Here is a 21,490-nt window from a genome sequence, read left to right as displayed (position 1 = left end):
GTAGGTGATAATTTTCTGAGGGCTTGCATGTCCAGCAAGGGCTTGGTTTCACCCTCCCAAAGAATGCTACCTTGGCTGGACAAAGGACTCTACAATATTTTCCTCAGAACTTTGAAAACACCATTCCATAAGCTTCCAGCCTTCAGTGTTGCCCACGAGGAGTGTGGGGTTTACTTTATACTCCTCCTTTTGCCGAAGCAGAAAAGGAACTACCCTTTGGGGCCTCCGCTGCTGTGCTGCACTGTGTTCCTTTCTTATTTCTCCTTTTCCGTGCCTATTTAGTTGTCAGACATTACCTGGGGGTACTGCCCTGCTCTGCCCTCCAAAAGTAAAACCTGAGCTAGGTCCTAGCACACCAGTTCCCACTTTATGTGGACATCCCATTCCCTCCGGCTGGGTCCAGGGACGAAAGCCAGTCGATGCAGAGCCCGTCTGTGAGTGAGTAGAGGGGGACAGGAGTCTTTCAAGCAGTCTCTCTGGTGGCTACCCCACCGCCCGGTGTCCCCTCATCCACACAGCTCTGGGCTGGGATATTCCAGCGTTCTTCAGAGAGAAGACTGGGCCTCACATCTTCAGTGGGCCCTCCTTCCCTCTCGGGGGTCTTGGGTTTCCCTCCAGTCTGATGCTGCCCCTTAAATTGCCTGGAAATCCCTTTACTGTTTCCTGCCCACCTATGGCAACCCTCTCTCTTTTCCAGCCCTGCCACTCTTTTGCTTGGTGAGCATTCATTGAGTGCCTCCTGTATGCGGGCAGTGTGCTAGGCACCAGGGCTCCAGTGGAGACCCAGTCCTGGCCTCTCAGAGCTTCCGGCTCAGGAAGGGAGGGACCTTAAACCAACCTGTGGCAGAAGTCGTGAGATGTGCCCTGAGGAAGGCGGATGGTGCTGAGGGCTGGAAGGGATGTTCCCAGAAAGCGGCGGCTTTTCTGAGAAGAGAGAAGAACATTCCACATCAGCGAAAAGGCTCTGAGCAGAAGGAGTTGAGAGAAGCTGGGGCGGGGGGGGGGGGTGGGGGGGGGTGGGGGTGGGGTGGGGGCTGGAATGCAGTGAGCGACGCGGAGAGTGGAGCCACGTGAGGGAGGACAGGCGGGTGGCCCCTCCCCTCTGTCAGAGGTTGGAGGTTAGCTGCCTCCCGACACGCGCTTCAGACAAAGAAGGCCCTGCTGAGAAGAGGCCTGCACTTGAAACTTCTTCTCTTTCTCTCTTTTTTTGTTTTAAGATGGTTTTATGGAGGCCCAATTTATATAACATAAAAATCACCCATACTTAAGCGTACAATTCAGTGATTTTTAGTTAACTTTACTGAGTTGTACAACCACCACCATAATCCAGTTTTAGAACATTTTATCACTCCAGAGAGAAAATGCTGCTCCCGGGTAACGCCTTCATTTGCAACATGCACTGATGTGAAATGAGCTTTCCCTTCTAGGCCTTGCAGCTGGAACAGATGTGCCCTTTTCAGAGGTTGTGAAGTTAGCCCCAAATCCCAGATTAGCTGCTGCCCCAACCCCGGGAGCGTCTCAGGTAAGAGACCATCAGAGTTCATTCGTGGCATTTGCATCATAAAAATCAACTACGTTCTTTTTTCCAAAAGGTGAGTTTTTCTTTATCACCTACATTATGGTTGATGTGCTCAACTAAAAGGGAAATCTACTTTTTTTTTTAATTGTCAAGGAAACAGAGCAAAAGAAGACAGGTTGTCTCTGAGATTCAGAGATACGGCTGATCTCATAGCCCCAGGGATCAGACGGCTCGCTGGGCGTATCTTCCTTGCTCAGATGCCTTGGGGTGCACCCTTCTAATTCGCAGGGTTACAGAGGCCACTGAAAGACTCTGTCACTTAAGCGTAAGACGTGCTGGGTTTCTACCATTCAGTTCTGAAATCTGGATCCAAGGCAGCTGTGTGGTCACTCAGTCAGAGGGAAGGCAGACCCCACTTGTTACAGGTTGGGTTCCCTGGAAAGCAGACCGTGAGTGGTTGATTAGGATGCAGGAGATTTATTAGGGGGCACTCTTGGGATCTGCATCTGTTGAAGGAAAAAGGAAGAGGCGGGGCTGGGCAGAGGCAGGAGGTGAGCTGCAGTGCGATCTCAGTGGAGCCCTCAGTCAGTCCTACAGGAAGTTCTGAAGCTGGGATGACTCTTTCGAGTTTTACCCAGTTGTGGTGAGGGAGACGGGCCTTTATACCCCATGTCAATCAGTTATTGCATGCAGGCCACCCCAGGATGGGGTAAGGCAGCTCTCTATAGCCAAAGCAATCCACAAAGGAGGCTGCCAGCTGAGGGCTGAGAGAATAAGTTCTCTGTTCCTGCAGGGCAATCCGGGGGGTATGCCATAGCGTCCATTTCACCACCCTTCCTGTTTGCAGAAGGTTCTTGCAGTCCAGGAGCAGGGGGTGACACAGACAGAGGGCTTTATTACTCACAGTACAGCAGGCAGCATAAGCTTCATGTTTGCATCAGTTTTCCTTGGCCCTGAAGTGCCATCGGGCGGTGTGGAGTGGACCCAGGTGGATACTGTGCACACACTGCGTCTGTGTCACAAATGAGGGACCCTGCTCATTATAAAGGAGCTGCGAGCAAACCTGTCCAAATGAGACATCTTCACCATCCTGGTCAGCAAACAAATTTTCCCTCTCCCTATCTTCCAAGGCTGTTTGCTATACAGACACCCTTGAAAAGATAGTCTGGAACAAAAGCTGTCACAAGACATATAGAAACACATATAGAGAATTGTCTCACAGCTTATCTTGGAAGCAGAAGCTCATGCTATCCAGGTGACTAGATAACCCACCCACATGGGTCTGCCCAGGCTTCTATTACTTTCTGTTGTGTGTCCTTCTGTCTAAGACGGAGTTCAATGCAGTAGAAAGATCCTACCTTGAGATAAAGGGCCTTTGGGTTCTGATTCTTTTTGTGCCTCTCCCTCTCCACGTGGCCTTCACATGACCTTGAGCTGCACTCCTCATCTCTGAACCTCTGTTTCTTCATCTGGGAAGTGGGGACATCCTGTCTGGCCTACTTTTAAACTGCTAATTGTGAGGGTGAAAGAGAATCCTTGCCTATCGTGGCTTTATTTAGTTATTTATTTATTTATTTGGCCACGCCTTGCGGCATGCGGGATCTTAATTAGCTCCCCAGCCAGGGATTGAACCTGCGACCCCTGCAGTGGAAGCTCAAAGTCTTAACCACTGGACCACCAGGGAAGTCCCTATCATGGCTTTACTATACAACAGGAAGTCTGACGGTGTTGCCGTGTTGGTTCAGTGGTTCAACAGTGTCAGGGCTACGGGTGAGGTTTTCTGAAGTTCTCCAGGTCAGCAGTGGACAGTAAGAACATCATGAGAGCCACATATGTCATTTAAATTTTCTAGTAGTCTCATTTTTGAAAAAAAAAGTAAAAATAAAAAAGTGGCTAATTTTAATATATTTAATTTAACCCAGTATGTCCAAAATATTGTCATTTCAACACGTAATCAATAAGAAAAGTTGCTAATGTGATAGTTTACTTCTTTTTTTGTTTCGGCTGAGATTTGAAATCTGGTGTGCATTTCCTACTAATAGCGCCCGTCACATTTCAAGTGCTCAGGACCGCGTGTGGCTTGTGGCTACCTTATTGGATAGTGCTGTACTAGGTATGCTCCACATGACCACAGGATGTATGCAGCTTCTCCTCACATCATGTTCCCCCGCAACTGTATTCATAGGCAGAAATCAGAGCATGGCATTAGGCAAGGAGTCTCTCCTCACACACTCTTGCTTTTCAGGGAGAAACATACTGGTCTGTTTCTCTCAACTCCCCCAACGGACCACCACTTGGTTATACTGTCAACCTTGGTTGTTAGAAAGGCTGAGGTGGAGTCTGGCTCTTTCATCCTCTCTAGAAGGAGGCCAGCAAGGAAGAAGGTAGTGAGGGTAAGCTTTAGGGCAACAAATAGCTGCAGCTGCCTCATTACAGGCGGCAAATTCTCAGTGTGTGTACCGCCACTCTCCCTGGCTTGCCCATGACCAAAGTCACTAATAGCTCATGGAACTCTTTACCATTAAACCCAAGTGTAACCTCGGAATCCTTCTCAACACCAGGTGGCAAGAAGTGACAGTCTGTGATTGTTGGCATAAGTGACCTATTTGAGGACTGGATTGTAAATACCTTGAGAGCAGGACAACGTCCTCTGTTTGCTTTCTATGGCACCTCTATGTGCTCAAGTGGAAACTCCAAACAGTAACAGTGTTTTCCCTGTAGGCTCTGCTAAATGTTACAACTTCCTCCTTGGAGAGGATATCACAGCCCTCTTACGTCTGAGTTCACAGGCAGAGCTGCTCCAACTGCACCAAGAGTAGGCCCTAGTTGCATAATCAGTTACTAAAGGCCTTAACTTTGGAGCCAATTAAACCAAATTAAGAAGGAATGGGATTGGCATGACCTCCTGGTGGTATATGTGAGTCCCAAGGAAATCTGGGTCCCTTGGCCTTGTGTTGCTTGTCTGTAAGACCACATGCGCTGACCTGAAGTGCAAGGCTTACAGAGCCACAGATGAAAACAGCTTTAAACAAAAAGAATGAAGAGGAAGAATGTGGGATTGTGTTTCTTTCTGCTCCTTTTTCCCTTGTTGGTTTTTTGGTTTTGGTTTTGGTTTTATTTTATTACACAGCACACTGTATATATAATTTTATAGCCTGCTTTTAAAATTCTACATTACAGCATAAGTATTTATATTCTTTTTTTTTTCACAGTATACAATTTATTATATTATTTGTGTTTACATTGTCATAAATATTCTTCATGTTTGACATATTTTACATGTTATATTATTACCGTTTTTTTTTTAAACATTTCTTTACTACAAACTTTTACTATGCTAAGAATTTATATTCTTAAAGGTATACATACTTTTTTTATTTTGGTTTGCACATAGTCATTTATTTAACACCTATTTATTAAGTTCTTACTGTGTGCCTAGCACTATGCTAAGCTCTAGGAATCCAAACACACCATCTCTGTGTGTTTGGGATATAATGGGAGATAATGGCACGTAAAAAGATAAATTCCTAATTGCTACAGACTGTTTGGGCTTCTCCAAAATTCATTTTTTTTAATTAATTTTTATTGGAGTATGGTTGCTTTACAATGTTGTGTTAGCCTCCACTGGTTTTTTTTTTTTTAATTAATTTTAAAAATTCATGAATTGAAATCTTTACCCCCAAAGTGATGGTATTAGGAGGTGGGAATTTATGAACGTGATTAGGTCATGAGGCTGGAGCACTCAGGATGGGATTAGTGTCATTACAAAAGAGGCCCCAGAGAGATCTCTGGCCCTTTCCCCCATGTGAGGACACAACAAGAAGATGACTGTCTAGGAATCAGGCTCTCACCGGACAGAATCTACTGGCATCTTGATCTTGGACTTCCCAGCCTCCAAAACTGCGATAAACAAGTTTCTGTTGTTTATAAGCTACTCAATCTACGGTATTTTTGTTATAGCACCCAGAATGGGCTAAGGCACTAATCATCATGCAATTGGCAGAGGTGCACAGGAACATACATGTTATTTTTAATGACTGCATAATATTCTATCTGGCTAATGAACCATATTTTCTCGAGCATTTTCCATGTCTTAGAGCGGTTGCTTCTAGTTTTTCAATTATTATAATTAACCTATGTGGGTAAAGGGTTAACAAAACCTTTCCCTATTCTGCATGAGAATTTGACTTTTGGTTAATGTTCTAGCTCTGCTTCCTTTGAGACTTAATAAAAGTGGAATGTCAACAGTGTTACTAGGCAACATTGCTGTGTCAAAATGGCCTTGAATTAGGAAACTGCATCGGGAATGGGAAAAGATAAATATCTAAGGGGAAGACATACTTAGGGCTCCCTGAGTACAGTGACTTCTCACGGGCGTGGCTCTTGTCTATGGAGTTGTTAACAAGGGATACTCCTGTGGGGCATGAGGTTTCAAAGCCAGGGTGGTTCTTGCACCTGTAAGATGTGGATTTCATCTCCTTGCACCCGAGCTGTAACCTGGGGGGCAAGGAGGGAAGAAGGAAGGGAGGCAAAGATACCCTTTCCTGGACACCTGTTCAAACTGTTCATGGTCTCCTGCAGCCACTGTGCCAACACGCATGTTTCTCCATTGTATCCTTTTGAGGGCCAAGGTGTGGCCCATGGTAGTCTAATGAGTCTGAATGTTTAGTGGTGTCTAAGAGGACCTTTGGTGGGCCTAGCACCCTACACTTAGGATTACTTCCTTAAGAGAGCTTTGCAGAAGTAGTAGAATAACTCGGTCAAAAGCCATGGGCATTTTCAAGCCCCTTAGTACAAATATAAAGTTGAATTGATTTACAAAAGGGTTGCACCACCAACTTCTACCAACTGTGCAATGAAACAGCCATTTCCAGGTACCTTCATCAGAATTTTTAAAAATTTTGTAGATTTGATAACAAAAACTGGTTTCTTGTCATAATTTGCATTTTTTAAAGATCTTAAACTATAGGTTTGAGAACTACTAGCATTTCCTCTTTTGTGAATTGACACTTCCTTTTTTCTGCCCAGCAAAAAATTTAAATTGCAAGTACATGGGATGTAGAATTTTTTAAATTGCAAGTTGCAAAGAGATGTAAGAGCACCTTCCCTTCGCCATCCTAAACTGCTCTTTCCACCCCTCCAGGTCTATGAGGCCCTCCTCCAGCGGTATGCCATGCTTGAGCAGAGAATCCTGACCCAGACCCGGGGGCCTCCGGAGTGAATTCCACAGGCCGGCCCAGTCTCACTGATTCCACTTGTAGACGTGGCCTTGGACAGCAGGGATCCTCTTCCCTGTTCTAAGCAGCTCTGCCTGCCCACCTGGCCCCTTGTGGTGCTCCAACCTGCCCAGGACCACCTTAAAGCCCACCTTAGCACATCCTTCTGAACACAGCTTGTGTCCCTGTGCCCTTGTGCCCAGGGCAGGAAAGCATCTCTCTTCCTGTCTTTTATCCCAGGAGGCAAGATAACACTGAGCCCCGGATATGTCCAATAAAAATTGTGACTTTTTCCCTTTCGGGACCTAAATCAGCAGAATGGGAGAGACAAAGCAAAATAAATAGATTCTTTCCTCTTTATTCACTAGTTTTCAGGATGATGAGTTGATTGCCAAGCATCCTCTAACAGCAACTAGATTTTTAGTATCAATATGATATATTTAACATACTTTATATGTCTTAATCCATTGCAGTAATTATTTTTCTCCTTGTCGTCTTTCTGATAGCCATACTCTCCAACTTTTCTCCTCCTTTCCTGATCTGTCATTCATTCGTTCTTCTTTACTGTTACTTCTGCTCTGTCTACTCCTTAATGATTGCTGGGCCCCAAATCTCTGTTCTCATTCCTCTCTCCCTCCAATTCTGTCCTCTCTTGTTTGATGATTTCATCTAGCACTGGGCTTCAACTGCTACTTATATACTAGTAACACCCAGCTCTGTGTTTCCAGCCAGAACTCCCCTTGGAGTCAGCCAGCATTCTCACAGGGTACTTCAGACTCCGCTTATCCTTTTTTTTTTTTTTTTTTTTTTTTTAATTTTGAGTCATTTTTATCATTTTTTTAAAAAATTTATTTATTTTTGGCTGCTTCAGGTCTTTGTTGCCGCGCTCGAGCTTTCTCTAGTTGTGGAGAGTGGGGGCTACTCTTTGTTGTGGTGAGTGGGCTTCTCATTGCGGTGGCTTCTCTTGTTGTGGAGCATGGGTTCTAGGCACGCGGGCTTCAGTAGTTGTGGCACATGGCCTCAGTAGTTGTGGCTCATGGGCTCTAGAGCGCAAGCTCAGTAGTTGTGGCGCACGGGCTTAGTTGCTCTGTGGCATGTGGGATCTTCCCAGACCAGGGCTCAAACCTGTGTCCCCTGCATTGGCAGGCGGATTCTTAACCACTGTGCCACCAGGGCAGCCCCAGACTCCGCTTATCTTCCCTTGCCCTACCCCAAACCTCGTCCTCCAGAGTTCCTGTTTCAGTGAATTTGTACCACCAACCATCCATTCATTCATTCAGGAACCCAAACCCAAAACTCAGATATCTGCTTTCCCACATCAAATCAGTCACCAAGTGATTTTTGTTATTCCTTTGGTAACTCTTAAAGCAGTTCCTTTCTCTCCATCCCTCCCTGTTTTACTTTATTTCTTGCTCAAATTATTGCAGAAGCCTCCATAGAAAGTCTGCCTCCTGCAAAATCCTCCAGATTTTTCTTCTGCCACAGGCCCGCACCTATGTTGGGACTTCAGTTAAACCAAACTACTTGTGATCTCACCCAGAGCAGAAAAGTGCTGCAACAGCTTTGAGACCTAGTGGATCAGAGCAGGGACAGAGACTACCCTTGTGGGAAGTCAAGGGAAGGGGTTTAGAAAATGAGTAGGACCAGAGATATCACTTGTGAGAAAGATGAAGTCATCTAGAAAGGGAGTGGTGTCCCTTGCGGGCTTGGTGGATAAAGGCAAAGAGGGAAACAAGAAGCTGAAGATAACAACCTATCAACAGCAGGTCAAAGATTCAGGAGAGGAACTTCCATGGTGGTCCAGTGGTTAAGAATCCGCCTTCCAATGCAGGGGGTGGGGGTTTGATCCCTGGTCAGGGAACTAAGATCCCACATGCCACGGGGCAACTAAGCCCGTGCACCACAACTACTGAGCCTGTGCACTTTAGATACCCCACATCCAAAGACAAAGGAAAAGCCACAATGAGACGGTAGGAGGGGCGCAATCACAGTAAAATCAAATCCCATAACTGCTGGGTGGGTGACTCACAGACTGGAGAACACTTATACCACAAAAGTCCACCCACTGGAGTGAAGGTTCTGAGCCCCACGTCAGGCTTCCCAACCTGGGGGTCCGGCAACGGGAGGAGGAATTCATAGAGAATCAGACTTTGAAGCCTAGTGGGAATTGATTGCAGGACTTCGACAGGACTGGGGGAAACAGAGACCCCACTCTTAGAGGGCGCACACAAAATAGTGCGCGCATCAGGACCAAGGGGAAGGAGCAGTGACCCCGGGGGAGACTGAACCAGGCCTACGTGCTAGTGTTGGAAGGTCTCCTGCAGAGGCGGGGGGTGGCTCTGTTTCACCATGGGGACAAGGACACTGGCAGCGGAGGTTCTGGGAAGTACTCCTTGGCGTGAGCCCTCCCAGAGTCTGTCACTAGCCCCACCAAAGAGCCCAGGTAGGCTCCAGTGTTGGGTTGCCTCAGGCAAAACAACCAACAGGGAGGGAACCCAGCCCCACCCATCAGCAGTCAAGTGGATTAAAGTTTTACTGAGCTCTGACCACCACAGCAACGGTCAGCTCTACCCACCACCAGAACCTCCCATCAAGCCTCTTAGATAGCCTCAACCACCAGAGGGCAGACAGCAGAAGCAAGAAAAACTACAATCCTGCAGCCTGTGGAACAAAAACCACATTCACAGAAAGATAGACAAGATGAAAAGGCAGAGAGCTATATACAAGATGAAGGAACAAGATAAAACCCCAGAAAAACAACTAAATGAAGTGGAGATAGGCAACCTTCCAGAAAAAGAATTCAGAATAATGATAGTGAAGATGATCCAGGACCTCGGGATAAGAATGGAGGTAGAGATCGAGAAGATGCAAGAAATGTTTAACAAAGACCTAGAAGAATTAAAGAACAAACAAACAGAGATGAACAATACAATAACTGAACTGAAAACTACACTAGAAGGAATCAATAGCAGAATAACTGAGGCAGAAGAACGGATAAGTGACCTGGAAGACAGAATGGTGGAATTCACTGCTGCGGAACAGAGTAAAGACAAGAGAATGAAAAGAAATGAAGACAGCCTAAGAGACCTCTGGGACAACATTAAACGCAACGACATTCGCATTATAGGGGTCCCAGAAGGAGAAGAGAGAGAGAAAGGACCAGATAAAATATTTGAAGAGATTATAGTCGAAAGCTTCCCTAACATGGGAAAGGAAATAGCCGCCCAAATCCAGGAAGCACAGAGAGTCCCATACAGGATAAACCCAAGGAGAAACACGCCGAGACACATAGTAATCAAATTGGCAAAAATTAAAGACAAAGAAAAATTACTGAAAGCAGCAAGGGAAAAACAACAAATAACATACAAGGGAACTCCCATAAGGTTAACAGCTGATTTCTCAGCAGAAACTCTGCAAGCCAGAAGGGAGTGGCATGATATACTTAAAGTGATGAAAGGGAAGAACCTACAACCAGGATTACTCTACCTGCCAAGGATCTCATTTAGATTTGATGGAGAAATCAAAGGCTTTACACACAAGCAAAAGCTAAGAGAATTCAGCACCACCAAACCAGCTCTACAACAAATGTTAAAGGAACTTCTCTAAGTGGGAAACACAAGAGAAGAAAAGGACCTTCAAAGACAAACCCAAAACAATTAAGAAAATGGTCATAGGAACATACATATCGATAATTACCTTAAACGTGAATGGATTAAATGCTGCAACCAAAAGACACAGGCTTGCTGAATTGATACAAAAACAAGACCCATATATATGCTGTCTACAAGAGACCCACTTCAGACCTAGGGACACATACAGACTGAAAGTGAGGGGATGGAAAAAGATATTCCATGCAAATGGAAATCAAAAGAAAGCTGGAGTACCTATACTCATATCAGATAAAATAGACTTTAAAATAAAGAATGTTACAAGAGACAAGGAAGGACACTACATAATGATCAAGGGATCAATCCAAGAAGAAGATATAACAATTATAAATATATATGCACCCAACATAGGAGCACCTCAATACATAAGGCAACTGCTAACAGCTGTAATAGAGGAAATCGACAGTAACACAATAATAGTGGGGAACTTTAACACCTCACTTACACCAATGGACAGATCATCCAAAATGAAAATAAATAAGGAAACAGAAGCTTTAAATGACACAATAGACCAGATAGATTTAATTGATATTTATAGGACATTCCATCCAAAAACAGCAGATTACACTTTCTTCTCAAGTGCACATGGAACATTCTCCAGGATAGATCACATCTTGGGTCGCAAATCAAGCCTCAGTAAATTTAAGAAAATTGAAATCATATCAAGAATCTTTTCTGACCACAACGCTATGAGATTAGAAATGAATTACAGGGAAAAAAACGTGAAAAGCACAAACACATGGAGGCTAAACAATACGTTACTAAATAACCAAGAGATCACTGAAGAAATCAAAGAGGAAATCAAAAAATACCTAGAGACAAATGACAATGAAAACACGACGACCCAAAACCTATGGGATGCGGCAAAAGCTATTCTAAGAGGGAAGTTTATAGCTATACAAACCTACCTAAAGAAACAAGAAAAATCTGAAGTAAACAATCTAACCTTACACCTAAAGGAACTAGAGAAAGAAGAACAAACAAAACCCAAAGTTAGCAGAAGGAAAGAAATCATAAAGATCAGAGCGGAAATAAATGAAATAGAAACAAAGAAAACAATAGCAAAGATCAATAAAACTAAAAGCTGGTTCTTTGAGAAGATAAACAAAATTGATAAACCATTAGCCAGACTCATCAAGAAAAAGAGGGAGAGGACTCAAATCAGTAAAATTAGAAATGAAAAAGGAGAAGTTACAACAGACACTGCAGAAATACAAAGCATCCTAAGAGACTACTACAAGCAACTCTATGCCAATAAAATGGACAACCTGGAAGAAATGGACAAATTCTTAGAAAGGTATAACCTTCCAAGACTGAACCAGGAAGAAACAGAAAATATGAACAGACCAATCGCAAGTAATGAAATTGAAACTGTGATTAAAAATCTTCCAACAAACGAAAGTCCAGGACCAGATGGCTTCACAGGTGAATTCTATCAAACATTTAGAGAAGAGCTAACACCCATCCTTCTCAAACTCTTCCAAAAAATTGCAGAGGAAGGAACACTCCCAAACTCATTCTATGAGGCCACCATCACCCTGATACCAAAACCAGACAAAGATACTACAAAAAAAGAAAATTACCAATATCACTGATGAATATAGATGCAAAAATCCTCAACAAAATACTAGCAAACACAATCCAACCACACATTAAAAGGATCATACACCACGATCAAGTGGGATTTATCCCAGGGATGCAAGGATTCTTCAATATCTGCAAATCAATCAATGTGATACAGCATATTAACAAATTGAAGAATAAAAATCATATGATCATCTCAATAGATGCAGAAAAAGCTTCTGACAAAATTCAACACCCATTTATGATAAGAACTCTCCAGAAAGTGGGCATAGAGGGCACCTACCTCAACATAATAAAGGCCATATATGGCAAACCCACAGCAAACATCATTCTCAATGGTGAAAAACTGAAAGCATTTCCTCTAAGATCAGGGACAAGACAAGGATGTCCACTCTCATCAATATTATTCAACATAGTTTTGGAAGTCCTAGCGACAGCAATCAGAGAAGAAAAAGAAAAGGAATACAAATTGGAAAAGAAGTAAAACTGTCACTGTTTGCAGATGACATGATACTATGCATAGAGAATCCTAAAAATGCCACCAGAAAACTACTAGAGCTAATTAATGAATTTGGTAAAGTTGCAGGATACAAAATTAATGCACAGAAATCTCTTGCATTCCTATACACTAATGATGAAAAATCTGAAAGAGAAATTATGAAAACACTCCCATTTACCATTGCAACAAAAAGAATAAAATACCTAGGAATAAAGCTACCTAGGGAGACAAAAGACCTGTATGCAGAAAACTATAAGACACTGATGAAAGAAATTAAAGATGATACCAACAGATGGAGAGATATACCATGTTCTTGGATTGGAAGAATCAATATTGTGAAAATGACTATACTACCCAAAGCAATCTACAGATTCAATGCAATCCCTATCAAATTACCAATCGCACTTTTTACGGAACTAGAACAAATCATCTTAAAATTTGTATGGAGACAGAAAAGACCCCGAATAGCCAAAGCAGTCTTGAGGGGAAAAAACGGAGCTGGAGGAATGAGACTTCCTGACTTCAGACTATACTACAAAGCTACAGTAATCAAGACAATATGGTACTGGCACAAAAACAGAAACATAGATCAATGGAACAAGATAGAAAGCCCAGAGATAAACCCATGCACCTATGGTCAACTAATCTATGAGAAAGGAGGCAAGGATATACAATGGAGAAAAGACAGTCTCTTCAATAAGTGGTGCTGGGAAAACTGGACAGCTACATGTAAAGGAATGAAATTAGAATATTCCCTAACACCATACACAAAAATAAACTCAAAATGGATTAGAGACCTAAATGTAAGACCGGACACTATAAAACTCTTAGAAGAAAACATAGGAAGAACACTCTGCGACATAAATCACAGCAACATCTTTTTTGATCCACCTCCTAGAGTAATGGAAATAAAAACAAAAATAAACAAATGGGACCTAATAAAGCTTTTGCACAGCAAAGGAAACCATAAAGAAGACCAAAAGACAACCCTCAGAATGGGAGAAAATATTTGCAAATGAATCAACGGACAAAGGATTAATCTCCAAAATATATAAACAGCTCATTCAGCTCAATATTAAAGAAAGAAATACCCCAATCCAAAAATGGGCAGAAGACCTAAATAGACATTTCTCCAAAGAAGACATACAGAGGGCCAAGAAGCACATGAAAAGATGCTCAACATCACTAATTATTAGAGTAATGCAAATCAAAACTACAATGAGGTATCACCTCACACCAGTTAGAATAGGCATCATCAGAAAATCTACAAACAACAAATTCTGGAGAGGGTGCGGAGAAAAGGGAACCCTCTTGCACTGTTGGTGGGAATGTAAATTGATACAGCCACTATGGAGAACAGTATGGAGGTGCCTTAAAAAACTAAAAATAGAGTTACCATATGATCCAGCAATCCCACTACTGGGCATATACCCAGAGAAAACCGTAATTCAAAAAGACACATGCAGGGGCTTCCCTGGTGGTGCAGTGGTTGAGAATCTGCCTGCCAATGCAGGGGGCACGGGTTCGAGCCCTGGTCTGGGAGGATCCCACGTGCCGCGGAGCGGCTGGGCCCGTGAGCCACAATTACTGAGCCTGCGCGTCTGGAGCCTGTGCTCCCCAACAGGAGAGGCCGTGACAGTGAGAGGCCCGTGCGCCACGATGAAGAGTGACCCCCGCTTGCCACAACTAGAGAAAGCCCTCGCCCAGAAACGAAGACGCAACACAGCCATAAAAATAAATAAATTAATTAATTAATTTTAAAAAATTACAACAACAAAAAAAAAAGACACGTGCACCCCAATGTTCATTGCAGCACTATTTACAATAGCCAGGTCATGGAAGCAACCTAAATGCCCATCGACAGACGAATGGATAAAGAAGTAGTGGTACATATATACAATGGTATATTACTCAGCCATAAAAAGGAACGAAATTGAGTCATTTGTTGAGACGTGGATGGATCTAGAGACTGTCATACAGAGTGAAGTAAGTCAGAAAGAGAAAAAACAAATATTGTATATTAACGCATGTATGTGGAACCTAGAAAAATGGTACAGATGAACCGGTTTGCAGGGCAGAAGTTGAGACACAGATGTAGAGAACAAACGTATGGACACCAAGGAGGGAAAACCGCGGTGGGTGGGGATGGTGGTGTGCTGAATTGGGCGATTGGGATTGACATGTATACACTGTTGTGTATAAAATTGATGACTGGGGCTTCCCTGGTGGCGCAGTGGTTGAGAGTCTGCCTGCCAATGCAGGGGACACGGGTTCGAGCCCTGGTCTGGGAAGATCCCACATGCCGCGGAGCAACTGGGCCCGTAAGCCACAACTGCTGAGCCTGAGCGTCTGGAGCCTCTGCTCCACAACAAGAGAGGCCGCGATAGTGAGAGGCCCGCACGCCGCGATGAAGAGTGGCCCCCACTTGCTGCAACTGGAGAAAGCCCTCGCACAGAAACGAAGACCCAACACGGCCTAAAATATAAATAATAAATAAATAATAAATTAAAAAAATTTTTTTTAAAATTGATGACTGATTAAAAAAAAAAAAGAAATTACATTATTGGCCAACACTAAAAGGTCTCTTTTCTACTAAGAAACAGAAAGCCACTCAATCCATTCCCCATTTTACCCCTGCCCCCATAGAGTTGCCCATTATTACAAGGACGTCAACATAAATAGAAAAAGGAACTCACTATTTACACAAATATGGGAAGAAAACAAAGTGAGAATCATAACTTTTCAAGCTAATGAAATACACCAAATAAAAAGGAACAAAGAGTGTAAACTAGAACAACCCTCCAACATGAACTTTAAAATAAAAAACAATGGTGGCTATGAAAGAATACCACAGGTCAGAAATTCAGAAACTCAGAGTAAAAATGAAAAATCAACAAGCATATATGGAAAGAGAACTGACCAAACTTGGGAAAGAATTTGAACAAAAAGGTAAAATCATCCTAGATAATGAAGACTACATTACAACATACCCAAATGAAAATAGGAACGACTGCAAGTACCATAAAGCATATAGAAGATAGGAATGAAAAAAGCTAAGACAGCAAAAACAACATAAAGGAAGAGCTGGGAAGGCCCAGAAAGAAAATGATAGACAAAGAAGACAGGCAAAGAAAAACTAACACAGTTAAAGTTGGAGCTTTTGAAGCTAAAATATAAGACAATGGAACAGGGTTGATATTTAAAACTAACCCAAGAGAAATTCCTAAAAACAAAAGCCCTGAATCCATATCTTTTTAAAAAATATATTTATTTATTTATTTGGCTGCATCGGGTCTTAGTTGTGGCACGTTCTGACTAGGGATAGAACTTGGGCCCCCTGCATTGGGAGCGTGGAGTCTTAGCCACTGGACCACCAGGGAAGTTCCTGAATCTATATCTTGAAAGGGCCTATCTTGTTACTTGGAAAATTGACCCAGAATGATCAACTGAGACACATCCTAGCAAACTATTACACTTTGAAGGTGAGGGGGAATATTCTCTAGGCCAAAAGGCCTAGTCTCTTACACAGGAAAGATCAGGCTGGCATCAAACTTTTCAAAAAGCAAGTAGCAAGGGAGCAACATTTTCAAGAAACTCAAAGAAAAAATATGAACCAAGTGTTTGTGTCCAGCTAAGCTGCCCTTTAAGTATCAAGGATGTTTAAAAAGAGCTCAGGAAATATTGTACTCATAACCCCCTTAGGATTCTACTAAAACAAGCTTCATCCAGCTAGGAGATGATTGGGGAAACTTCAGCAAAAGGACTGGTAGTGAGCATTGAATAGTTTTAGATCTAAGACCAAAGTGAAAGTGGGGATAAGGGTGGAAGAGTATCAAATGGCATGTGCTTTGACACAGTAGAAGTAACATAACTAAATAAATCAAAAAGAAGGAAAAAGACAGTACAAAGAGCTCTGTTGCAAAGGCAATATGTGCAAGTCAAAGAACATCATTTCAAGCTGACAAACCAAATATCAACGCTTAAATAAGGAAAAAGGGAGTAAATGTAGCATCATATACAGAGTGAACGTAATAAGGACAAGCATATGAGTCGTATTAGTAAATGAAAACTCAACTCATCATTTTAAAAAAAAGTTCAGCTTGGCTTACAAACTAATATCTTACCGTCTATTATTTACAAGAGACACACCTAAAATAAGTGATCCAGAAAGGCTAAAAAGTAAAGGGGTGGACAAAAATATACCAGGCAAATACAAATTATAAAAAGCAAAGCTTACAATTTCAATATCTGACAAGGTAGAATTCGGGAAAAAGACAAGACAAAGAAGGACACTATAATGCTAAAAGCCACGATTCACAGTGAAGATATATGAGTTACGAATGTTACAGCCTCAATGATTTGGCTTGTCAACTTTAAATGAACTTCTTTGAGTCCCACCTATAGATTCCAACAGAATCTATATGTCTTCTGAAGAGATTACTTTGCACCTTATAATAGGGAGTATTAAATAAATAATAGAGAATACACCTATTATTCTCACTCACCAAAAAAATGAATATTTACTATATACCACAGAGAAAACTTCTATAATTTCCACAAAACAGAAATAATACCATCTTCTTTAATCAGAATAGAATGAGAAATTAATAAAATATTTTTAAAGTCCCATCCATACTTTCTATGAAAGTACTAGGGCAAAGGGAAACTATAAACCAAAATTACAGAGCATCTAAAAAAATGACTGAGCAAATTCCCTGGCGGTCCAGTGGTTAGGACTCGGTGCTTTCACTGCCAGGACCTGGGTTCGATCCCTGGTCAGGGAAGTAAGATCCTGCAAGCCGCATGGTGCGGCCAAAAAAAAAAAGACATAATGAAATCTATGGGATATAATTAAAGCAGTGATAGGTGAAGTATAGCTTTAAAATGCAGTAACATTGGTACAAATAAAAGTGTAAGAGTTAAATGAATTAAAAATACAACTCAAAAAGCAGTAATAATAATAAACTAGTGAACAAAAAAGACAGAAGAAGTAGTGAAGATGAGATCACGCATTAGGAAAACAGGAAAAAATGGTAGTTCCACCTAATTAATCTTTTTTTAGAAAGACACTGTAGTTATTTTCTCTCTAGAAAGTCCATTTCTGAGATATTTTGTTCTCTCTTCATTATGTTCACTTTTCCCAGAAATCTTTCAGCATATTTATAATAGCTTTTTAAAAATCCTTGACTGGTAATGACATCATCTATGTCATTTCTGTTTCTATTGACTGATTTTTCTCCTGATGGGTCATATTTTCCTGCCTCCTCTCATATCTAGTAATTTAAAAACATTTTTTAATTAAATTTTTTATTATACAGTGCCAGATTTGTTAAATTCCTTTAAAAAGTGTTGACCTGTTGTCTGGTAGGTATTTAAGTTACTTATAGATCAGCTTGATCATTTCAAAGCTTGGTAGTGTGGGCTTACAGTAGCCTTGATTCTAGGGCTAGTTTAGCTCCACTGCCATGGAGTGACCCTCTGAGTCTTTACTCTCAGTGTCCTGGGTGTTCAGTGAGGACTTTCCACTTTGGCTGGTTAGGACTAAAAACTATCCTGTGCCAGTCCTGGAACTATTCAGCTTGCTTTCTTTCTTCCCTCACCTCATGGAGTTTCATTCTATGTATGTGAAACCTAGAATTCAGCAAAAGCCCCAAGGAGACTCTTCTGCAAGACCTCCAGCTTTCTCTCTGCAGCTCCCTCCACTCTGTACTCTGCCCCTTCAGTTTGCTGCAGCCTTCCCCATCTCCCGATCTCCAACCTCTCTCTCTGTCCCCAACTCGACAAGGTTGCCAGGCTCTGCTTGGGATGCACTTCCTGCATTGTGGACTGGAATTTGTCTCCAGGCAGAAAGCAGGGGCAATCATAAGCCTCACTTTGACTGTCTTTTTTTTTCCAGGGATTAGAGGATTGTACAAGGTCCAGAAACAAACAGTTGCCTCCTATATTTTGTCCGGTTTTCTTGTTATGGCTCCAAAGGGCAAATACCGTTCCAGCTACTGCATGATGGCTGGAAGTAAAACATCTTATCCAGCTTGATTTTGGTTCCACTTCCAGAAGTTTCTCCTCCTTGGAGGAGCCTGACCTAAAAGGGAGGTTTGGCTGGTCAGTTTTAAGAGTTCACAGGGACAGACTGTTCTAGCTCTTTCTATTCTTACCAGAGTCTCTTTGCATTCACTTGCTTTTGGATTGGAGAAAACCCCTCCTAGTTTCACCTACTGTTCTAAAGTTATTGAGCCATGCTTTCCAATGAATATCTCTTAGCTATTTTGGGATTCTGTTTTTCCCAGGTACCTCTTCCACCCTGTTCCTCAGCTTCCCCTTGTACAGATGCTACTGCATGAATCTTTTATTGCTATTGATAGTTTGTAGTTGTCTCCATTTGCTTGTATTTTGGTGTTTGGGGGGAAACCTTGTCACCTAGTTTTATTGTAAATGTACATGGATTTTCTGGGGGGTTTTTTGTTGTTGTTGTTGTTTTCTTCTATGTAGTTGCTCTGTGAGAATTTTGGAAGATTCAAAAGCTATGCAGCCACCAACCTAGCCCCCCATCTTCTCGGAATCTGGTAGAAGTTTTAAGAGCGTGGATGTAATTTACCAGGCTCTCTTTCCCCTGTCTCTGCAGTAAAGAAGCACGTATCAAAATGTTGCCTCCATTAGCCTGTGTCCCTAAGTTATTATAATGAGTACAGCTTGCTTGGTGACCCCCAATGGACACGCAGTATGACTGAGAAATAAATTTTGTTGTTTTGAGCCACTGGGGTTTGGGGATTTTCCATTAGCACAGCATAACCTAATCTGTTTTGAGAGTTATAGACAGTTACCTTTCCATCCAAGACAATTAATTTAGTTGACCTCAAGGTAGCCACCATTAAGTTAAGAGAGAGGGTGGGAAGAAGAACTATGGGGGCAAGGTAGAAAAGAAAACAGTTTGAAATGTCTGGGAAATAACTTTTGATGTTGACAGCACATGGGACAGATTGGAAATAAATGGATAAGTTTTGGGGGAATTGTATTGCCAAAAAAGCCATGCACCCATCCTATTAATGGTACCCCCTGAAATTGTTTAATGCATTGCTGTACCTAAATTACCCACTAATATATACTAATGTATATCGCCCTGTATTTCTCATAATTACCCACTGTGGCATATCTTTAACCAAGGGCCTTTCAGGAGCTGAGAGAGGCTGGGGCCACTTCTGTGTATTTAAGTGAAGAGGTCTCCAAATAAAATTACAAAAATTGTGGTTACTTTAAGAGTTTATCGGACTTCCCTGGTGGCGCAATGGTTAAGAATCCGCCTGTCAATGCAGGGGACACGGGTTCAATCCCTGGTCCGGGAAGATCCCACATGCTGCGGAGCAACTAAGCCCGTGTGCCACAACTACTGAGCCTGCGCTCTAGAGCCCACGAGCCACAACTACTGAGCCCACGTGCCACAACTACTGAAGCCCGCGCACCTAGAACCCATGCTCCACAACAAGAGAAGCCACCACAATGAGAAGCACGCGCACAACAAAGAGCAACCCCCGCTCGCTGCAACTAGAGAAAGCCTGTGCGCAGTAACAAAGACCCAATGCAACCAAAAATAAATTTTAAAAAACAAACAAAAAAACCCCAACACATCCAGCATCAAGCCAGTTCTCTTCCATATATACTATCACCACCCAGCATCTCACATGTGGACCACTGCAACAGCAGTGAACTGAAAGCGATCTTGACTTGTCACCTGCTTTCATTCTCGCCCGGCTAAAATACATCTTCTACATAGCAACTGAAATGATCTGTTAAAATGGAACTCACTTCACATTTCGCCCCTTCTTCAAATCCTCCCGTGGCTTCCTGAAGCCCGTGGATGTGTTTTTTTTTTTTTTTTAAATTTTATTTATTTATTTTATTTATGGCTGTGTTGTGTCTTCGTTTCTGTGCCAGGGCTTTCTCCGGCTGTGGCAAGCGGGGGCCACTCTTCATCGCGGTGCACGGGCCTCTCACTATCGCGGCCTCTCTCGTTGCGGAGCACAGGCTCCAGACGCGCAGGCTCAGTAATTGTGGTTCACGGGCCCAGTTGCTCCGCGGCATGTGGGATCTTCCCAGACCAGGGCTCGAACCCGTGTCCCCCGCATTGGCAGGCAGATTCTCAACCACTGCGCCACCAGGGAAGCCCCCGTGGATGTGTTTTTGAAACCAACTTGCTGATGGACTGAATATGGGAGGAATCAAGAATGACATAAAATTTCAATTTGAGCAATTGGCTGATTATGCCATTGATTCAGACAGGGACAACTGGAGGAGTAGCTTTATGGGGTAAATGAGGAACTCTGCTTTAGCTAGGGCAATTTCGAGATACCTGATAGGCTGCCCAATAGAGATGTCAAGTAGGGAGTTGGTTATACAAATTTGGAGTTCCCAGAGATGTCAGGGTGGAAGACACAGATGTGTTGGCAAGTTGGACCACCCTGAGCCTTTATTGTGATACCCGACTTGATGTGAAGTAGAAGAGAAGAACCAGCCAATCTAATTGTTGGTACACGGATTATAGTCGCTACCTTCCAGTAGGAAGGAAGCAGTGACTTATCTTCCCTAGAAAAGACATAGTTGCTTTCCTTGCCATCAGGCGTCTATCAGTATAGCCTCCTATAGTCTATCAGTGACTCCAAAGTGTGGTCCCTGAGGTGTTCCTGGTGCTGTGGAAATTGGGGGTGGTGGACCCTCGTTTCAACTTCAATCAAGGCAATAAACGTTCTACAGGTGGAGTTTTACATAAGATTTCGTTTGAATAAGATTCCTGCTATTTAAAATAATGCAAAGCATGGAAGGAATCTAGCCTCCTCACATTTCCCCGCTTATTTATTTAGCCTCCTCACTTTCTTTTTTTTTTTTTTTTAATACTTTTTTATTTAGCTGTGCTGGATCTTAGTTGTGGCATGTGGGATCTTTAGTTGTGGCGTGCGGGATCTTTTTAGTTGCGGCATGTGAACTCTTAGTTACGGCATATGGGCTCTAGTTC

The 21,490-nt window shown here is 42.6% G+C and overlaps 1 protein-coding gene across 3 annotated transcripts in view; it reads left to right on the top strand.

Moving 5' to 3' along the window:
* The window catches only part of XYLB (xylulokinase), a 43,465-nt gene extending 36,372 nt beyond the window's left edge, over positions 1-7,093 (top strand). For 2 of the 3 annotated variants that reach the window (XM_068557654.1, XM_068557655.1), the window contains exons 18-19: positions 1,428-1,522; positions 6,663-7,093. In XM_068557654.1, coding sequence (XP_068413755.1) covers positions 1,428-1,522; positions 6,663-6,740 — 173 coding nt within the window. In that variant the 3' untranslated portion in view covers positions 6,741-7,093. Of the gene's footprint in view, positions 1-697; positions 963-1,427; positions 1,523-6,662 lie in introns of those variants that run through there. The other variant, XM_068557656.1, reaches the window with a different exon arrangement.
* The last annotated feature ends 14,397 nt before the right edge of the window (positions 7,094-21,490 follow it).

Source organism: Eschrichtius robustus, chromosome 12 (genome assembly GCF_028021215.1).
Source record: "Eschrichtius robustus isolate mEscRob2 chromosome 12, mEscRob2.pri, whole genome shotgun sequence".
Lineage (NCBI taxonomy): Eukaryota > Metazoa > Chordata > Mammalia > Artiodactyla > Eschrichtiidae > Eschrichtius > Eschrichtius robustus.
The sequence above is the reverse complement of the archived record's forward strand: the minus strand, read 5'-3'. Positions and strand labels throughout refer to the sequence as shown.